The sequence below is a fragment of the Dasypus novemcinctus genome, chromosome 5 (assembly GCF_030445035.2).
Source record: "Dasypus novemcinctus isolate mDasNov1 chromosome 5, mDasNov1.1.hap2, whole genome shotgun sequence".
Lineage (NCBI taxonomy): Eukaryota > Metazoa > Chordata > Mammalia > Cingulata > Dasypodidae > Dasypus > Dasypus novemcinctus.
Window position 1 is genome coordinate 165885678 of NC_080677.1, and position 15250 is coordinate 165900927.

Here is a 15250-nt window from a genome sequence, read left to right on the forward strand (position 1 = left end):
AGGGCTGGGGGCCCGTCCCCCCGCAGGTCTCCGGGTGTCCCGGGGCCGAGGCCGGGAGGCGGCCCTGGTGATGAGCCCCCGGGACTTCAGCTGAGGCTCGAGCGGCGCCAGGCACAGAGGGGAGAAAAGCCCAGGTCGGAGGGGCGCAGCCGCCCGCAGGGCCCACGCCAGGGGCGCCCTCGATGGCCCCACGTGCTCCACCGCGGCGCACGGAGCGGCTGCAGCAGGCACGCCGTCAGCCCGCTCGTGGGCGCCCGTCACCTGCCAAGGGCAGGCCCGGGCTTTAAACGGAGGCACGGCTTTTCTCTTTCAACAGAACAACGTTTCTAACTAGGCTCCTACCTAAAAATAACCACTGCGGAAGGTTCTGGAAGCTCAGCTCCTCATCCAGCAGGTGCAGATGACAGGGAGAGGGACGAGCGCTGCGGCTGGCTCGCTCCAACGCCACGGGCACGTCAGGCTCGGCCTCGGCATCCGGGGCCCTCGGGCTCCTGCACTCCAAGAGCGGGTCAGGATGGAGCGGGTGTCTCAGGACAAGACGAGCCCCCTCCCCAGGGGGCCTCCACCATCGGGCTACCCGGCCGTGGCCCCGCTGCGTCCCGACGCTGCACTGGAGAGGCCCCCCACACCCTCGCTGGGAAACAAGGACAACGACGAAACACAAGGACACGGCACGACCCCAGCACCCCTCAGCCTTCAGCCCGGCGCAGCAGCGCTCATGCTTGCCTCTCCGTCACCCCACCAGGCCCCGACACCAGCCGCAGATGGGGCCCCCACTCTTTCTCCCCTGGAATCTTCCAAGACCTTCTGGCCTCCTCAGGGTGGGAGGGTTGAAGGGGCCGGGGTCTGGGTGGACGGCCACAGCGGGGGGACTCCTGGTACCTTCCCAGAGGAGGCCAGGCCGAGGGGTGCTACGGGCCCAAAAGACAGGCTGAAGTCTTAACCGCCAGCACCACAGATGGCTCCTTGTTTGGAAACAGGGTCTTCGTGCTCGCAGCCAGGCTCCAACGAGGCCACGGTGGAGCAGGTGGGCCCCGATCCAGCACGGCCCACGTCCTCTCGGGAAGGGGAGAAGGGCGCAGGTGCACAGAGGGCACGCCCGGTGAGGTCGGCGGCAGACTGGAGGGACGCCAGGGTCCGACCAGAGGCTGGGAGCCGCCGGGCTCCCCCGGGAGACCCTGCTGACCCCTGCCCGGCCCCCGGCCTCCAGGGCGGACGCTACGTTTCTACTCTTCAGGCCCCAGCGAGGTGCTCTGCAGACGTGCTGGGGCGGGGGGCGGGGGGGCAGAGCCACAGGGCTGGAAAAGCACCGCCGGCCCCGCGACCCACGGCACGTCGTGACGGCTCCGGTCCACGCGAAGGTTCCCGCACGTTTTAGGCCGACCCTGGCTCACACCGCTGTGACCGCAGCCGGAAAGCCAAGCGAGCTGAGTCCACGCCCTCAGCCCTGCAAGGCCGGCCGCATGTTTTCGGGGGTCCTAAGTTCCGTGTGAACACCCACCAGGGACTCGTGCAGCTCCGCCACGCAGGGCCCTGGCGGGCATCAGCATTTACAGCCCACGCCACGCTTCATGATGGCAGCGAGACGCTAAGGCAGCTGTGAACCACCAGCAAGAGCCGGCACAAAGGGATTTCTCAGGGCTCCAGAACAGGTAGAGGGCTGCAGGGACAGGGCAAGGGTCGAACCAAGGAAAGCACCACTAAAATCAGCAGGACCCCCGGCCCTGGCCGGCCCTTCCCCGCCCCCCCGGCAGGGCGCCGCCTGCGCTCCAGTGCACATCGCCCGTCCCCGCTCCAGAGAGAGCGGAGTAACGCCGTGGACTGCAGGGAGCACATGCGCCTGGCCCAGGGCATCTGGGGGGGCCCGAGGGACCCATCCCAGAACTTGCCCTGTGCGTAGAAGGCGGCTCCGAGAGCTCGTGCCCTCCAGGGGTTGAGGACTGCTGACCGCAGGGTGTGTGGCAGCGCCGGACCTTCCCAGGGAAGAGGGGACAAGTGCGTCCACGTGAATGAGAGAATTCCTAGGGCCAAGGCACCGTCAGAACGACCGCGGGGTCCTCGTTACAGGGGCGAGCCCTGAAGGAAGGCGCTCACAGGCCAGTCTGCAGAGACCGGGAAAGGGGTTTTCTTTTCCTTCTTTTTTTTGTTAGTTCCTTGCACTCAAAGAAAACTCTATTACGGGAAGCGGACTTGGCCCAGTGGTTAGGGTGTCTGTCTACCACATGGGAGGTCCAGGGTTCAAACCCCGGGCCTCCCTGACCTGTGTGCAGCTGGCCCATGCACAGTGCTGATGCGCGCAAGGAGTGCCCTGCCACGCAGGGGTGTCCCCCGCATAGGGGAGCCCCACGTGCAAGGAGTGTGCCCCGTAAGGAGAGCCACCCAGCACGAAAGAAAGTGCAGCCTGCCCAGGAATGGGGCCGCACACACGGAGAGCTGACACAACAAGATGATGCAACACAAAGAGACACAGATTCCCAGTGCCACTGACAAGAATACGAGCAGACACAGAAGAACACACAGCAAATGGACACAGAGAGCAGACAAGGGAGGGGGCAGGGAAGGGGAGAGAAATAAATTAAAAAATCAATCTTTAAAAAAATCCCTCTATTATAACACTAAGTGGATTACAAACTGCTTAACCAACAGATGCCTCAGCATTTAAATTGCAGCAACAACACATTAAAATATCAAAATGTCCAAGTCTTGACAAAAGAGATGAAACATACAAAGAAAGAGAAAGTGATGGCCTAAGCAAAGGAGAAAGTAAAGCCTCAGAAAACACCAGTGAGGAGGAACAGACCTGGGATGTACCAAAGATTTTTAAAAAATGGTCCCAACTATGCTTAAAGAGCTAAAGGAAAACATGGACAAAGAACCAAAGAAATAAGGAAATGGTACATGGAACACAAAGAAAGTATCAACACAGGAAGACAAAAATTGTGAAGAACAACCAAACAGAGCTGAAGACCAAAGGAATGGAAATTTTAAATTCCCTACAGGTTTTCAATAGTAGATGAGAGCTGGCAAAAGAATGAATCAGAGAACTTGAAGATAAGACAAGCAGAAGCACTCAGTCTGAGATACAGAAAGAAGAAAGAAGAAAGGATGAAGACAAGTGACCCGAGCCTGAGGAACCTGCGGGACACAATCAAGCTACCAAAATACACATTGTAGGAGCCCAGAAGGAAAAGAAAGAGCAAGGGGCGGAGGGAGTATTCAGTTCAATGATATAATGGTTGAAAACTTCCAAAATTTAAGGAAAGACATGAATAAACACATCCAGGATGCTTAGTGAACTCCAGCCAGGATAAACCCAAATAGACACACACTGTAGCTTGTTATAATCAAACTGTCTAACAGCAAAGAGCCACAGAGAGAAGCACCATGGCACTTACACGGGAGCCTCAGCAAGAGTAAGTGATGACTGATTTCTCATTGGGAATCATGGAGGCAAGAATGGAGTGGAATACACATTTAAAGAGCTGAAAGCAAAATACTATCCCCTAAGAAATTCTATGTCCAGTAAAAGAGTCTCTCAAAAATGAGAGAGGTCAAATATTACCAGATAAGCAAAAGCGGAGGGACTTTGTCACCACCAGACCTGTCCTACGAGAAATTCTAACGGGAGTTCTGCAAGTTTAAAGGAAAGAACAGTAGACTGCAGATTGAGGCTGCATGAAGAAATAAAGGTCCCAGTGAGAGCAATGGCAGGGGAAAATATAAACATCAGTGTCATTGTATTTTTGGCTTGTAATTCCAAATGTAGGAAAAGCAATTATAAATCAGTGGTTTTGGACTCATACTGTATAATCTGTGACAAGAACAACGTAAAGGTAGGGGGATGGAGGAATACAGGAACATAGCTTATGGATGCTATCAAAGTTGTTAAATTGGTATAAAAGCAAATGATATTGTTACAGATTTAGAAGTCAAATTTTAGCCCTAGGATAACTGCAAAGAAAAATGTGGCAAATATGTAAGCTCACAGAGATAGAATTTAGAGCACAAATTGCCAGAGGCAAGGGTGGGGGGGCAGAGTGAATCAAAAGTTAATGCATAATGGGTGTGGGTTCGTTTGAGGAGATGGGGAGGTTTTAGTAGAGGAAGGTGGTGAGGGTACCCCAATATTGTGAATATGATTCTTTCCTCTGAACGGTGTGGCTGAGATGGGGAAATCTATGTTGTATATATGTTCCCATTCCCACAATTGAAAAAAAAAAAGAACAACTAATGAGACAATGACAGTTACATGCAATACGTGATCCTGGAATGGCTCTAAAAAGAGAAGAGAAAAAGCTCAAAAGGACATTATTGGGACATATGAAAAAAATTGGAATATAGACTAAAAGCTTTATATCAGTGTTGAACGTCTTGAACTTGATAATTGCGTGTAAGTTACATAAGTTATAAGAGTAGCTATCACCGTTCATAGGAAAGGTACATGGGAAGCATTAAGTGTTCAAGGAGCATGATGTGTACTAACTGCACTCATGGTCAGAAAATGGATGGATGGATGGACAGAATGATACGGCAAATATGACAGACTTTAACACTGGCGCATCTGGGTATCTGGTGGGGTGGGGATATGTTGGAATTTTCTCTGTGAGGTTTGCATTACTTTTATAACGGTCCTGTAAGATTGAATATCTTTCAAAATAAAAAGGTAAAAAATATTAACTGCAATACTAAGACTTCAACCAATGCCTAGAAAGATTTCTTGCTTTTACTAGAAATAAAACTTTGCTCACAATATTTCCTTGTAATGCTTTTGGGGAAAGAAACAGGCCGTGGCCACGGTCACAGCCGGTAGACAGCGGCCGTAAGACCGGGGAGGTCAGTTTGGAGTCCTCGGCCGCCTTAGGCAGCACAGGCTCCTTGGGAAGCGCTAGGCGGGAATCTAACTCCGACTCCCTGGCAGATTAGGGACCAAAACGGCATTCCCTGTCACCAAGCATTTGCTCTCTTTCCCCCTTCAATTAGTTCTCGATGCCTCCGTAGTTAACTTTACTTTGCCATCTGCCTTATACTGAATCAGCACAGATCAGTAAACTGCAAAGACAGGAAAATGTTGTTCCCTCAGCTCGCATCGGAACGTTGTGGAGATAAAAACAGTTGAGAAGACTTACATCTTTCAGGAAGATTTTTTTCCAAGTACATAAAAATAAAGATTTTATATCAAATCATAACTATTTTTAAAACCTAAGATCATGTAGAGTTAAAGTTTAGGCTGCATTATTGTTTAGGCAACATGTATCTCTAAAAAAAATGATTTTTCCTCTTCCATTATCTTTTTAGTGAGCTGATCACATTTCCGTACTACCAAACATAACATTTCATAAGTAAATGTACATATATTCCTTCATTTGCTCAGAAGATGAGAAAATCCAATGTAACAGTTAATACCTTTGAATTATTGTGGTATGTAAAATGTTCTCCCATAAAAACTCCATATACAGATGAAACGCTATGAAGGCATGTTTGAAACGCTATGAAGACATGCCAATCTTGCAACCAAACCCTTGTTATTCCTATAACAATTACAAACACACTTTTGAAACAAATTACAAGTCTAGCGTCAGAGACTCTCCAGGGCAACCAGCAGGTGCCAAGCGGGGAAGCAGCGCTCCCCTAACTGGAGCTGGCTCGGCACCCGCTGGGGCCCGTGGCTGCTCTCCTTCACAGCCCCTGCGGCCTGTGCCCCTGTTGGCACCAGGCATACAGTCGTGGTCAGGGCTGACCTCTCCAGCTCGGAGCAGGGCCCCAGCAGGGACCGCCCAGAGGAGGCTGCAGCCCTCGGCACCCGGGCAGGGTCCTCCTGCCTCACCTGGGACAGGTGGAGAGGCCCCGCGTGCATCTGCAAGACACGGGAACGCCCACAGGGCCGCCTGCCTGCACGAGGGCCACATGGTGCCAGGCCAGGGCACTGGGAGAAGAGGGGGCACAGCCCCTGCAGCGGGGACATCCTCGAGGCCGGCAGCAGTTCAGTCTCCAACTTCCCAGGAGAAGCGGAACTGGCCCTGCCAGGCCGCGGGAGGCAGACGGCACAGTGGTCATGGCGACACGCGTATCTCAGGTGTCACCGCCAGCTGTTTGTACCCGGTTTGGAGAAAACCTCAGCCCTTTTGATTTGTGGATTTGATGAATGAATCAGGAGAAGGCATGGGACAGAAGTCACAGGTGCAAAGAGAAGGAAGCAGGGCCCGAGGGCTGCACCTGCTACAAGCCTTCCTGCCTGGGTCAGGGCTGGGCCCGGTTCCCACAAACAGGGCAGGGGGTGGGCACACAGATATGGGGGCGGCCGGTACCCGCCATTCAGCCCCCGAGGACAGGCGGAAAGGGTGGAGATGGCCGCGAGGACGGGCAGGCGTCCCCACTAACTGTGCGAAAGGCTGGAATTTCTGGAGGTGGCGGGTGTCCCTCACGTCACCCGGTTAACGACGGCGCAAACGCGTCAGCGAGGCCTCCAGCCCTGCGCCCAGACACCTGCCCCCACCGGGGGCACAGTCTACACTCCATCTACACTCCCTCTGCACTCCGTCTAAAGCTGATACCTGCAAAGCAAACATCAACAAAACATCAAAAGGGAGGTGGTTGCAGACACAGATTTCAGGAGGACCAGAACAAGGGAAAGACACAGCCTCCCCAGCCCCGTCAAAGCTGCCCCTGCTTTACGCTGTCCACCGTCTCGTTTTCTGAAAAGTAACTGGGCCATGGTTAAAAAAAAAAGGTTCTAATTGATCATTCTAGAAGTTGGAAAACAATGTGTTTAGAGAGACTAAAATTATTCTCAAACGCACGCTGATCCCGAGCTGCCCGTGTGCCAGGCCTCCCGCGGGAGCTGTGTGAACTCGCTAAGAAGCAAGGCAGGGATGTGGACTTGGCCCAATGGACAGTGTGTCCACCTACCATATGGAAGGTCCAGGGTTCAAACCCAGGGCCTCCTGACCCGTGTGGTGAGCTGGCCCATGCGCAGCATGGATGTGCAAAAGGAGGGCCATGCCACGCAGGGGTGTCCCCCGCATAGGGGAGCCCCACGAGCAAGGAATGCGCCCCGTAAGGAGAGCTGCCCCGTGTGAAAAAAGCACAGCCTGCCCAGGAATGGCGCCGCACACACGGAGAGCTCACGCAGCAAGATGACGCAACAAAACAGACACAGATTCCAGGTGTCGCTGACAAGAATCCAAGCGGACATAGAAGAACACACAGCAAATGGACACAGCCAGCAGACAACGGGGTGGGGGGGGGCGGGGAGAAAAAAATAAAAATTAAAAATTAGTAAAAGAAGTGAGGCAACAGCCGACTGTGGCTCCCGCCCGGTGCTCCCGGGAGCAGGTCCTCCCACCTGCTGGGATGGGATGCTCAGGGCTGGGGGGTCCCAGAGGAGCTCAGGGGGGACATTCTGTGGGACTCTACAGGAAGGATGCACTGGCCACAACGGAATTGAATTGAATCGAATTTTATGTAAAGCTGTGGAGAGACAGGTGCGTGCACCTCAAGAGCTGCCCTCCGGTGCACTCCCTGCGCCCCCAGGGGCCCGAGCACCCGAGGCTGGGCACGACCCGCTGGGCTCGGGCTGTGGGCGGTGGAGGGAGTAAAGCGCCGCCCTCACCGGCCGCGCAGGATTCCCCGAGGTGACGCTCAGGGAGCATCTGGCCTCAGGCACTGTAAATGCACCATCGGGGCTTTCTAAAATAGTTCTTTATTAGAGAAATTGCAGGCTAACAGAAAAACCACGCAGAAAATACAGGTCCCATATGCCCCCACATAGTTTTCCCTATGATTAACACTCTGCATTCATTTGTTGTACCTTTGTAAGAACTGATGAAAAAATATTATTATAATGGCATTATTAACTATAGTGCACAGTTTACATTAGGGTTCACTGATTGTGTCGTACAGTCCTATTCTTTTTTAAATTTTTATTCTGGTAAATATTCACAACCTAAAATTTCCCCTTTTGCCACAACTCAAATATATAATTCAGCAGTGTTAACTACACCCGCAACGTGTGCTACCCTCAACGCCGTCCACTAGTAAATAAGGGGTACTTCTCAGTGCCAGGCTCATGCGGCTGGAACGGAACACGCGCCCCAGGCGGCAGGCTGCTGGGGCCGCAGCAGAATCCAGCACACGCTGCTCCACCGAGAGCACGGGGCACCCGCCCGGGACCTCTGCTTCCCCAGTCAGTTCCCTCACGGCGCAAGAGGCTTTATCAACCTGGAACTTGGTGTAATGTCCTTTTTAAAGAAACAGCCTTCAATATCACTTCTACACGTGACTGCCCAGCCCGGGCACCTCCCCCAAAGCCACCCAGGGGCCGCCGGGGGTGGCTCTCGCGGCTCGGAGTCCCACCCCACGGCCTGCGGTGACCTTTGCGTGCCTGCCCGCCCATCAGTACAGGGCAGAGGTCTGTCCAGAGACAAGTTCTTACAGAGCCCAAATTTAGCCACATAATCAGCTTGGACTTCCAGGCTACCAGGCAAAACATGCCTAATTTATCTAAATCCTATTAAGGAGACAGTCGGCAAATCTCTCCTCTAACTGTCAGCACTCAAACACATGTTACACTGAACTCAATCCCACAACTTCCAAGTTTTCAACCACTCTGTTACCCTGGGAATTCGCTAAATATTTACACGGACCAGACCCCAGCTCCCCAGCCCTGCCCAGCCGCAACCACCTTTGCTCCCTGGCGTGGGGTCGGCGCGCGCCGTCACATCCCCAGTGGAGGGCCACGGGACCACCCAGCACACAGACGTGGGGGCGCCCACAACACGAGGAGCCTTCCTTTATACTATTATTTTTGGGGTACGGACACAAACTTCTTTAAAAGCACCCAAACACCTAAGAAGCACTAAATGGCCATAGCCCTCCAGGGAAGTCTCGGAATCGGGTCCACTGTGACGCCGGAGACCCCCTGGAATGGACCGAGCCTTGGACAATGCACGCGTGGTCTCACCTGAGTCACAAGGGCAGCCGTGAGCCTGGGGCCACGGGGGTGGGGGTGGGGGTGGGGACACACACGCTGCTTTCATGCTGTGGAATTCCCTGCGTTGGCACCAAGACAAAAGAGGTCCAAAAGGACGAATGAAAACGTCCTTGGGTTAAGAAATGTGACTTAATAATACTGAAGGTACTTTCTTCGAGCAATTGCTAGGGCATCCCAGGAGAAACAAAACTATCAACGGCTCTTCTGAGAGGCTCACAGCGCAGTACAGCCACCACCTCCGAAGGCGTCCAGCCTCCCCCGCGGGCTATGGAGAGTAGGAATCACGGGTATAAATAAGAATCACAGGTGCTCATGCCAGCCCAGAGCTGTTAAACGCCCGCCTCTCAAACTAGGAACCGAGGGTTAGAATCAAGAATAAAATCTTCTTTTCTTACTTGAGTGCAGTGAGATACATGTGCCGTAGCATGTTCTCAAATCAAGGCCGTTTTCGGTTCGCGAGTATCTACACAGGTTAGGAGGCCAGATGGGGCAAGCCCTTCCCCAAGGGAGCTGGTGTCGGGGGGCGGAACCTTCCGTTCCGTGGCATAGCACGTGTGCACGTGTGCCCACAGACATAGCCGTCCTACACAAGGCTCCAGGGCCGGATTTGCTCCTCCTGGACGGCTAGAATGCCCTGGCAGCCAACAAAGCCCATAAACCACACCACGCTTCAGGGGCAGCCGTCGCAGGAAAGCGCGTGGGAGAACCCGGCTCTCCAGCCCCGCGCAGCATTCCCACCTGCAGCCTCGAGGCAGGCTGGCTCACGCTGCCTTCAGCCACGTAAGCCTCTGGGCCTGCAGGCAGACAGAAGAAAAATAAATTTATTTTAAAGGAGATATTCGGAGAGCTGGACTGGATGGGGGACCCCACCTCAGTTTATTCTGTACAGGGCCCACCTTTAAAATCTGAGAAATAAAAGCAACATTTCAATCTAAAAAGTGAATGCCTAGTAGACAATAAATGAAAAACTCATGGTTCTAAATAATAAATGAGACCTGGTAGAATGCATTACGCAGAAAAACAAAGAAGATAACCAAGATTCACCTGTGCTGGTCATCCAACAAACAGGGATTAGGGCAAAATGACGTAATCATATATTTTAAAGTCTTTTAAAAAATGAAGACAGAAGGATATAATCACGTATGTTAAAGCCATTTGTGGGTAAACAGCACTGAACCCAGTACACTTCTCAATTTATGTTGGCACCGTAAAGGGGTGGCAGCATTCTGGCAGAGATGCAGGGAGCACTGCCAGCGGCACGAGGTACCCAAGCCCACTTGCTGTCCAGATACTACCAGCTCTGAGAGTTTATCCCAGAGAAGTTGCTACCCAGAGCTGAAAACTGTGCACTCAGAACTGTTCTTACAGATTTATCAATAAAAACAGAATTCTAGAATCTGCCTCTAAGGTCAATAATAAAAGACCAAACTAAGGTAATATTATGCCATGATTAAAATGGGAGCAACCTCAAAACAAGGCTGGGAAAAGGCAGGCCCCAGGAAAGGCTCTGCACAACAGCTACAACCGCGAAACGTGCACCTGCGGACAGCACTGGACGTGGCCTCCAGAATAAAGCCAGCGGCAGGCCCGGCGAGCTCTCACTCGACGCGCCCTCTGCGTGTCTTCTACACTGAGTACTTCTAATTAAATGCTTGGAAGTGCCAGGCTCTTTTAGAAATTTTTTCTGTTTTAGGAATAAAAAGACTTGCTAATTTCTGTGGGGATTGCACAAAAGCATCATCTCCAAGAGACCAAAAGGCAGATCGGAAGTGCTGGTGGCTCCAGGTGTGGGAGCCAGCTCCCCTGCCTCCTGCCCTGAAGGATCCTCAGGTACGTTTACAGCCCCCGGGTTTTACTAACACTGCACTGGCCCCCACACAAAGGACCCCCGAGAGATGATGCAGAAACCTGCAGCCTCCGAGCACTATTTGTTGTATAATACATGGAGATACACAGCACATGCTAACCTCGATTTTTAAAATTTATTTTGTTTTGGTTTAACAAGTGAATAAGAATCCCAAATTTATTATCTCTTAGGACATTCAGCTTCCATAGTTTCTTATTTTTCTCCGCTCTGCCCACTCAGGAGCTCTCACGGGAGCTGAGGACCCACCGAGGTTAGAAAACATGCTCACCTATGGGAGGAAACCTTGCACAGACAGCCGCCCCCCCCACCCCGAGCCCCAGACCCCAGCCCGCGCTGTGCTCCAGGAATTCTCGACTGTCCCCCACCACCTCCTCCCAGGTGCAAGTAACAAACAGACACCAAAGTGACAGAGCCCGAACTAACAAAGTAGCTCCTTGTTAACCATTCACAGAAAACAGGGCAGTGGAGGACAGGTGGGGGCAGGTGGAGGACAGGTGGGGGCAGGTGGAGGACAGGTGGGGGCAGGTGGAGGACAAAAGGTAGAGGCATGTGTGGGACAGAAGGTTGGGGCAGGTGGAGGACAGAAGGTGGAGGCAGGTATAGAACAGAAGGTGGGGGCAGGTGTAAGAGGTGGGGCAGGTGTAGGAGAGAAGGTGAGGCAGGTGGAGGACAGAAGGTGGGGACAGGTGGAGGACAGAAGGTGGGGGCAGGTGTAAGAAAGAGGTGGGGCAGGTGTAGGAGAGAAGGTGAGGCAGGTGGAGGACAGAAGGTGGGGGCAGACCCACTGCAGACCCAGTGGGCTCTGTGCTCAGCTGTTGTCTCCACACTGTGATGACTTTCAAAATTCTCACGAATCTCCCGACAGTCAGATATTAGCCTTCCTAATTTTACAGACGGTGGCACTGAAGCCCAGAGAGCATAAGCAGCTTGCCAAAATCGGATAATTAGGGGACATGGTGGCCCTCAGGTGTGACCACAGTCGGAACAGAACTCAGTAAGCCGGACACCCCTGAGGGCCGAGCCTGATCTGGATGAAGGGAGGGTGGCCCCCTGTGTGAGAGCAGTAGTCCGCAGGTGCAGGCAGCCCCAGAGCATAACGTGAGACCCACGGCGTTTCTGTCCTGGGCAGGGAAAAGGTGAGCATCTATACTGAATTGCTTTTCTTTTTAATGTCCTTTTACAGCAAGATGAGAAGTGATTACTTTCCCAGTGTGCTTTCGTGCCTTTGGGGTGTGGAGTGACTTTAGACAGAAGACCTGGCCCAAAAATGGAAGTCAGAGATCGGAACACAACTAAAGACCACAAGGTTTATTCAGTACCCGAGCAGCTCTTCCATGATAGACGAATACATCCACGGAGGTACGCGCAGGCACTCGGAAGACGTCTCTGTGCTCATATTTTTGTCTAAACGTAAAAGAAAAATTTCTGTCCTACGGGAGACCTCAGAAAATGAATGGTGAAAGTGCTAAATGGGTCAAGAGTAAAGTCTTTATAAAGAGTTATTTTAAACCTTAACCATTCAAATAAACATCCATATATTCAAAAGTTCTGCTCAAGCACAGGTGTGAGTTCAAATGAGGAAGGAGCTGGCCATAGAAAAGCAAGTCTGGGGCTGGGGGAGAGAAGCGGGTGGTGATTTGATGAGACAGAGCAGAAATCAACGGGTCAATAAAGTACCCCGGGCTATTTCAGAATCACAGGGGTTGACATTCCAATGAAACACACCCTGACCCGCAATTTCGGTGCTGAAAATATTCAAAATGACCAATGGAAAGTCTATGACAATTTAGGTTTGGGGTCATACATTTTCCTTATCCATAAAAGAATGCCTCTACAGAAAACAATAGGGCCGTTATGCCACAATGGATCATATTCGTGGAAGACTGGCAAACTTACAGACGGCGATTCCTGACGTCCCTCACAACGAGGAGGAACTGAACACTTCCCTAAGTAAAGCAGTGTGGCATCTGCAAAGCTCAGAAGCCCGTGTGAAGCAGCTAGTGCCACAGATCCTCTAAAAGCAGCGTGTCACCACAGCCACAGCAGAGCCCAAAGGAAGAATGAACTACAGACACTAACAGGGGCCAGTGCAAGCAAGGAAAACTCTGCATCTTTCCCAAACTCCGAAAGCAGTCTAATCAACGGCTGAACGCGCACAGCGCCAGCCTGGCTCAAAGACGCAGCTCGACCCAAGCGGCTCCACACAGATATTTCCCCGCGAGTCTGTTTTTCTCTTTCCCACCAAGTTTAGTGTAGGCTGGGACAACCAGAGGCAGGGCTAAGCTGGAATGGGTTGCAGCCGGCTGCACGTTTTAAATTGGACAAGGCTCTTTCTGTGCCCGCCTAGCACCCTTCAGCCCCTGGTACTCGTATTTTCACAGACTTGGTTTGAACTCAGGCTCTGGAATTCCTCGCTCGCATCCAAGGCCTCCCCCAGCAGGGGCCCCACTCGTGATCCGCCTTTTCCTGAGGGCTGGCAAGGGGACCCCGAGCCGAGCGCGTCCACGGTCAAGGCTCGGCTCCTAGTCTCAGACTGGAGGCTCCCGGGCTTCCGAGACCCCCAGGCTGGAGGTGCAGGAGCCCCCGAGGGCGGGCAACCCGGGCGCGTGGCCAGGGGTGGCCCGCAGCGGGCCAGGGGCACTGGGCTCGGGGTCCCCCCCTCGGCCCGGGGGGTGCCAGCGGCACCTCCCAGCCCGCCCTCCCGCGCAGGGCCTGGGGCAGCGCCCCTCGGGGAGCCCCCCGCCCACCCCCACCGTGCTCACCCTGGCGAGCGGGCGCTTCGTCTGCGGCGACATCGGGCGGGCCCCTGCGGCCGGGACCCGGGGCAAGCACAGCGCTCTCGCCCGCCCGGGCCCAGCGCCGGGGCCGCCTGCGTCAACCGCGGGGGCGCGCCCGGGGGCGGGCGGGGGCTCACGGGGCCTGGGGGCGGGGCGGGGGGCCGGGACAAGGGGGGCAGCAAGGGGCCAGGGGCGGGGACGCGGGGCCTGGGGGCGGGGCAGGGGCCGGGGCTGGGACGCGGGGGCCCTGGGCAAGGGGCCAGAGCAGGGACGCGCGGGCCCAGGGGAGCAGGGGGCCGGGGTGGGGGCGCACAGGGCTGGTGGGGACAGAGGCCGGGGCTGGGGAGCTGGCGGGGGGGGGGGGGGGGGGGGGGGGGGGAAGGGGGCCGGTGAGGGGGCACACGGGGGCTGGAGGAGCAGGGGGCCGAGGTGGGGGTGCACAGGGCTGGGGAGGCAGAGGCCGGGGCTGGGGGGCTCGGGGGAGGGACGCACAGGGCTGGGGGGGCAGAAGCTAGGGCTGAGGAGCTGGGGGGGTGCAGGGGGCCGGGATGGGGGCCCACAGGCTGGCCCGCTGCCAGGTCCTGGGCGCCTGGGCCCTGGAAGGAGGCCTCGGGCAGGGAGCTGCTCCAGCCCTCCAGGCAGGAGCACTTTCTCCCTTCGGACAAGAAAGTAAGTGCTCTGCAGTGCTCGGCCGCCTCTCTGTATGAAATATATATATATTTTTCACAGTCAAATAAGTATTGTTTGGATAAATTTATTTTACTAGCCAGAAAATATAAAGAAACACTATAAATCAAAATATAAAAGACCTACAAACTAAAAGAAGGAGAAAAAAAATCCTCGAAGAGAAAATGTGGATAAGATTAAGTGCTGACTTCACGGCCCATTAAAGTCACAGTTAACCATTTCATACTCACCAGGGTGCAAACATGCAAGAAAGCTGAAAATACCAGATTTGGGGGGTGGGAGGCCAGGGAGTAGGGCACAGATGTGCGAACTACCGTCCAGGGGCCGCAGCCAGCTGCCACCTGTTTTTTGCTGCATCCAGTTAAGAGATGCACGTTACGGTCGGAAATGGCTGGACAAAATGAAAAGGAGCGTAGTACTTTGTGGCACCTGAAAGTGACATGACATACTCATTTCAGTGTTCATAGGTAAAGGTTTATCGGAACACGGCCACGCGCTCCTTCACACGCAGCCGTGGCTGCTTCTGTAGAGCAGAGCCGAGGCCTGGAGAGGCCCCGCGGCCCACGCGGCCTTGGGGACTCGCTACCTGGCCTCTCCCAGAAGGGGCGTCACGTGGCCCTGTGGAGCCCACGCGGCCTCCGGCCCGTGGCTGGGGCCGTAAACGGGTGGGGCAGGTTGTTGATGCCCTCTGACCTGCCCCTGCCCCTCAGCACCAGGCAGTTCTCATACAGGACTCACCCTGTGCAAAATGCCCCTGGCAGCGCTGCCGGCGGGAGGGCAAAACTGGACAAAACTCAACGTGTGCCATCAGGAAAGCCGCTCCAGGTACTCGGAAAAGTATTCAGCAGGAAAGTGACTCTATAGGAGTACGTGTAATCGCCACAAACTTACCATTTATCGCCAGAATGAAAGCAAGTTGCAGAACCTCGA

General features: G+C 54.1%; 1 protein-coding gene across 6 annotated transcripts in view; it reads right to left on the reverse strand.

Moving 5' to 3' along the window:
- Positions 1-15250, reverse strand: part of CACNB2 (calcium voltage-gated channel auxiliary subunit beta 2) — a 290686-nt gene that overhangs the window by 113554 nt on the left and 161882 nt on the right. Inside the window, exon 1 of one of the 6 annotated variants that reach the window (XM_058297898.2) lies at positions 13619-13732. The exons of the other annotated variants lie outside the window; for them this stretch is intronic. Coding sequence (XP_058153881.1) covers positions 13619-13651 — 33 coding nt within the window. The 5' untranslated portion in view covers positions 13652-13732. Of the gene's footprint in view, positions 1-13618; positions 13733-15250 lie in introns of those variants that run through there. 6 annotated transcript variants of the gene reach the window in all.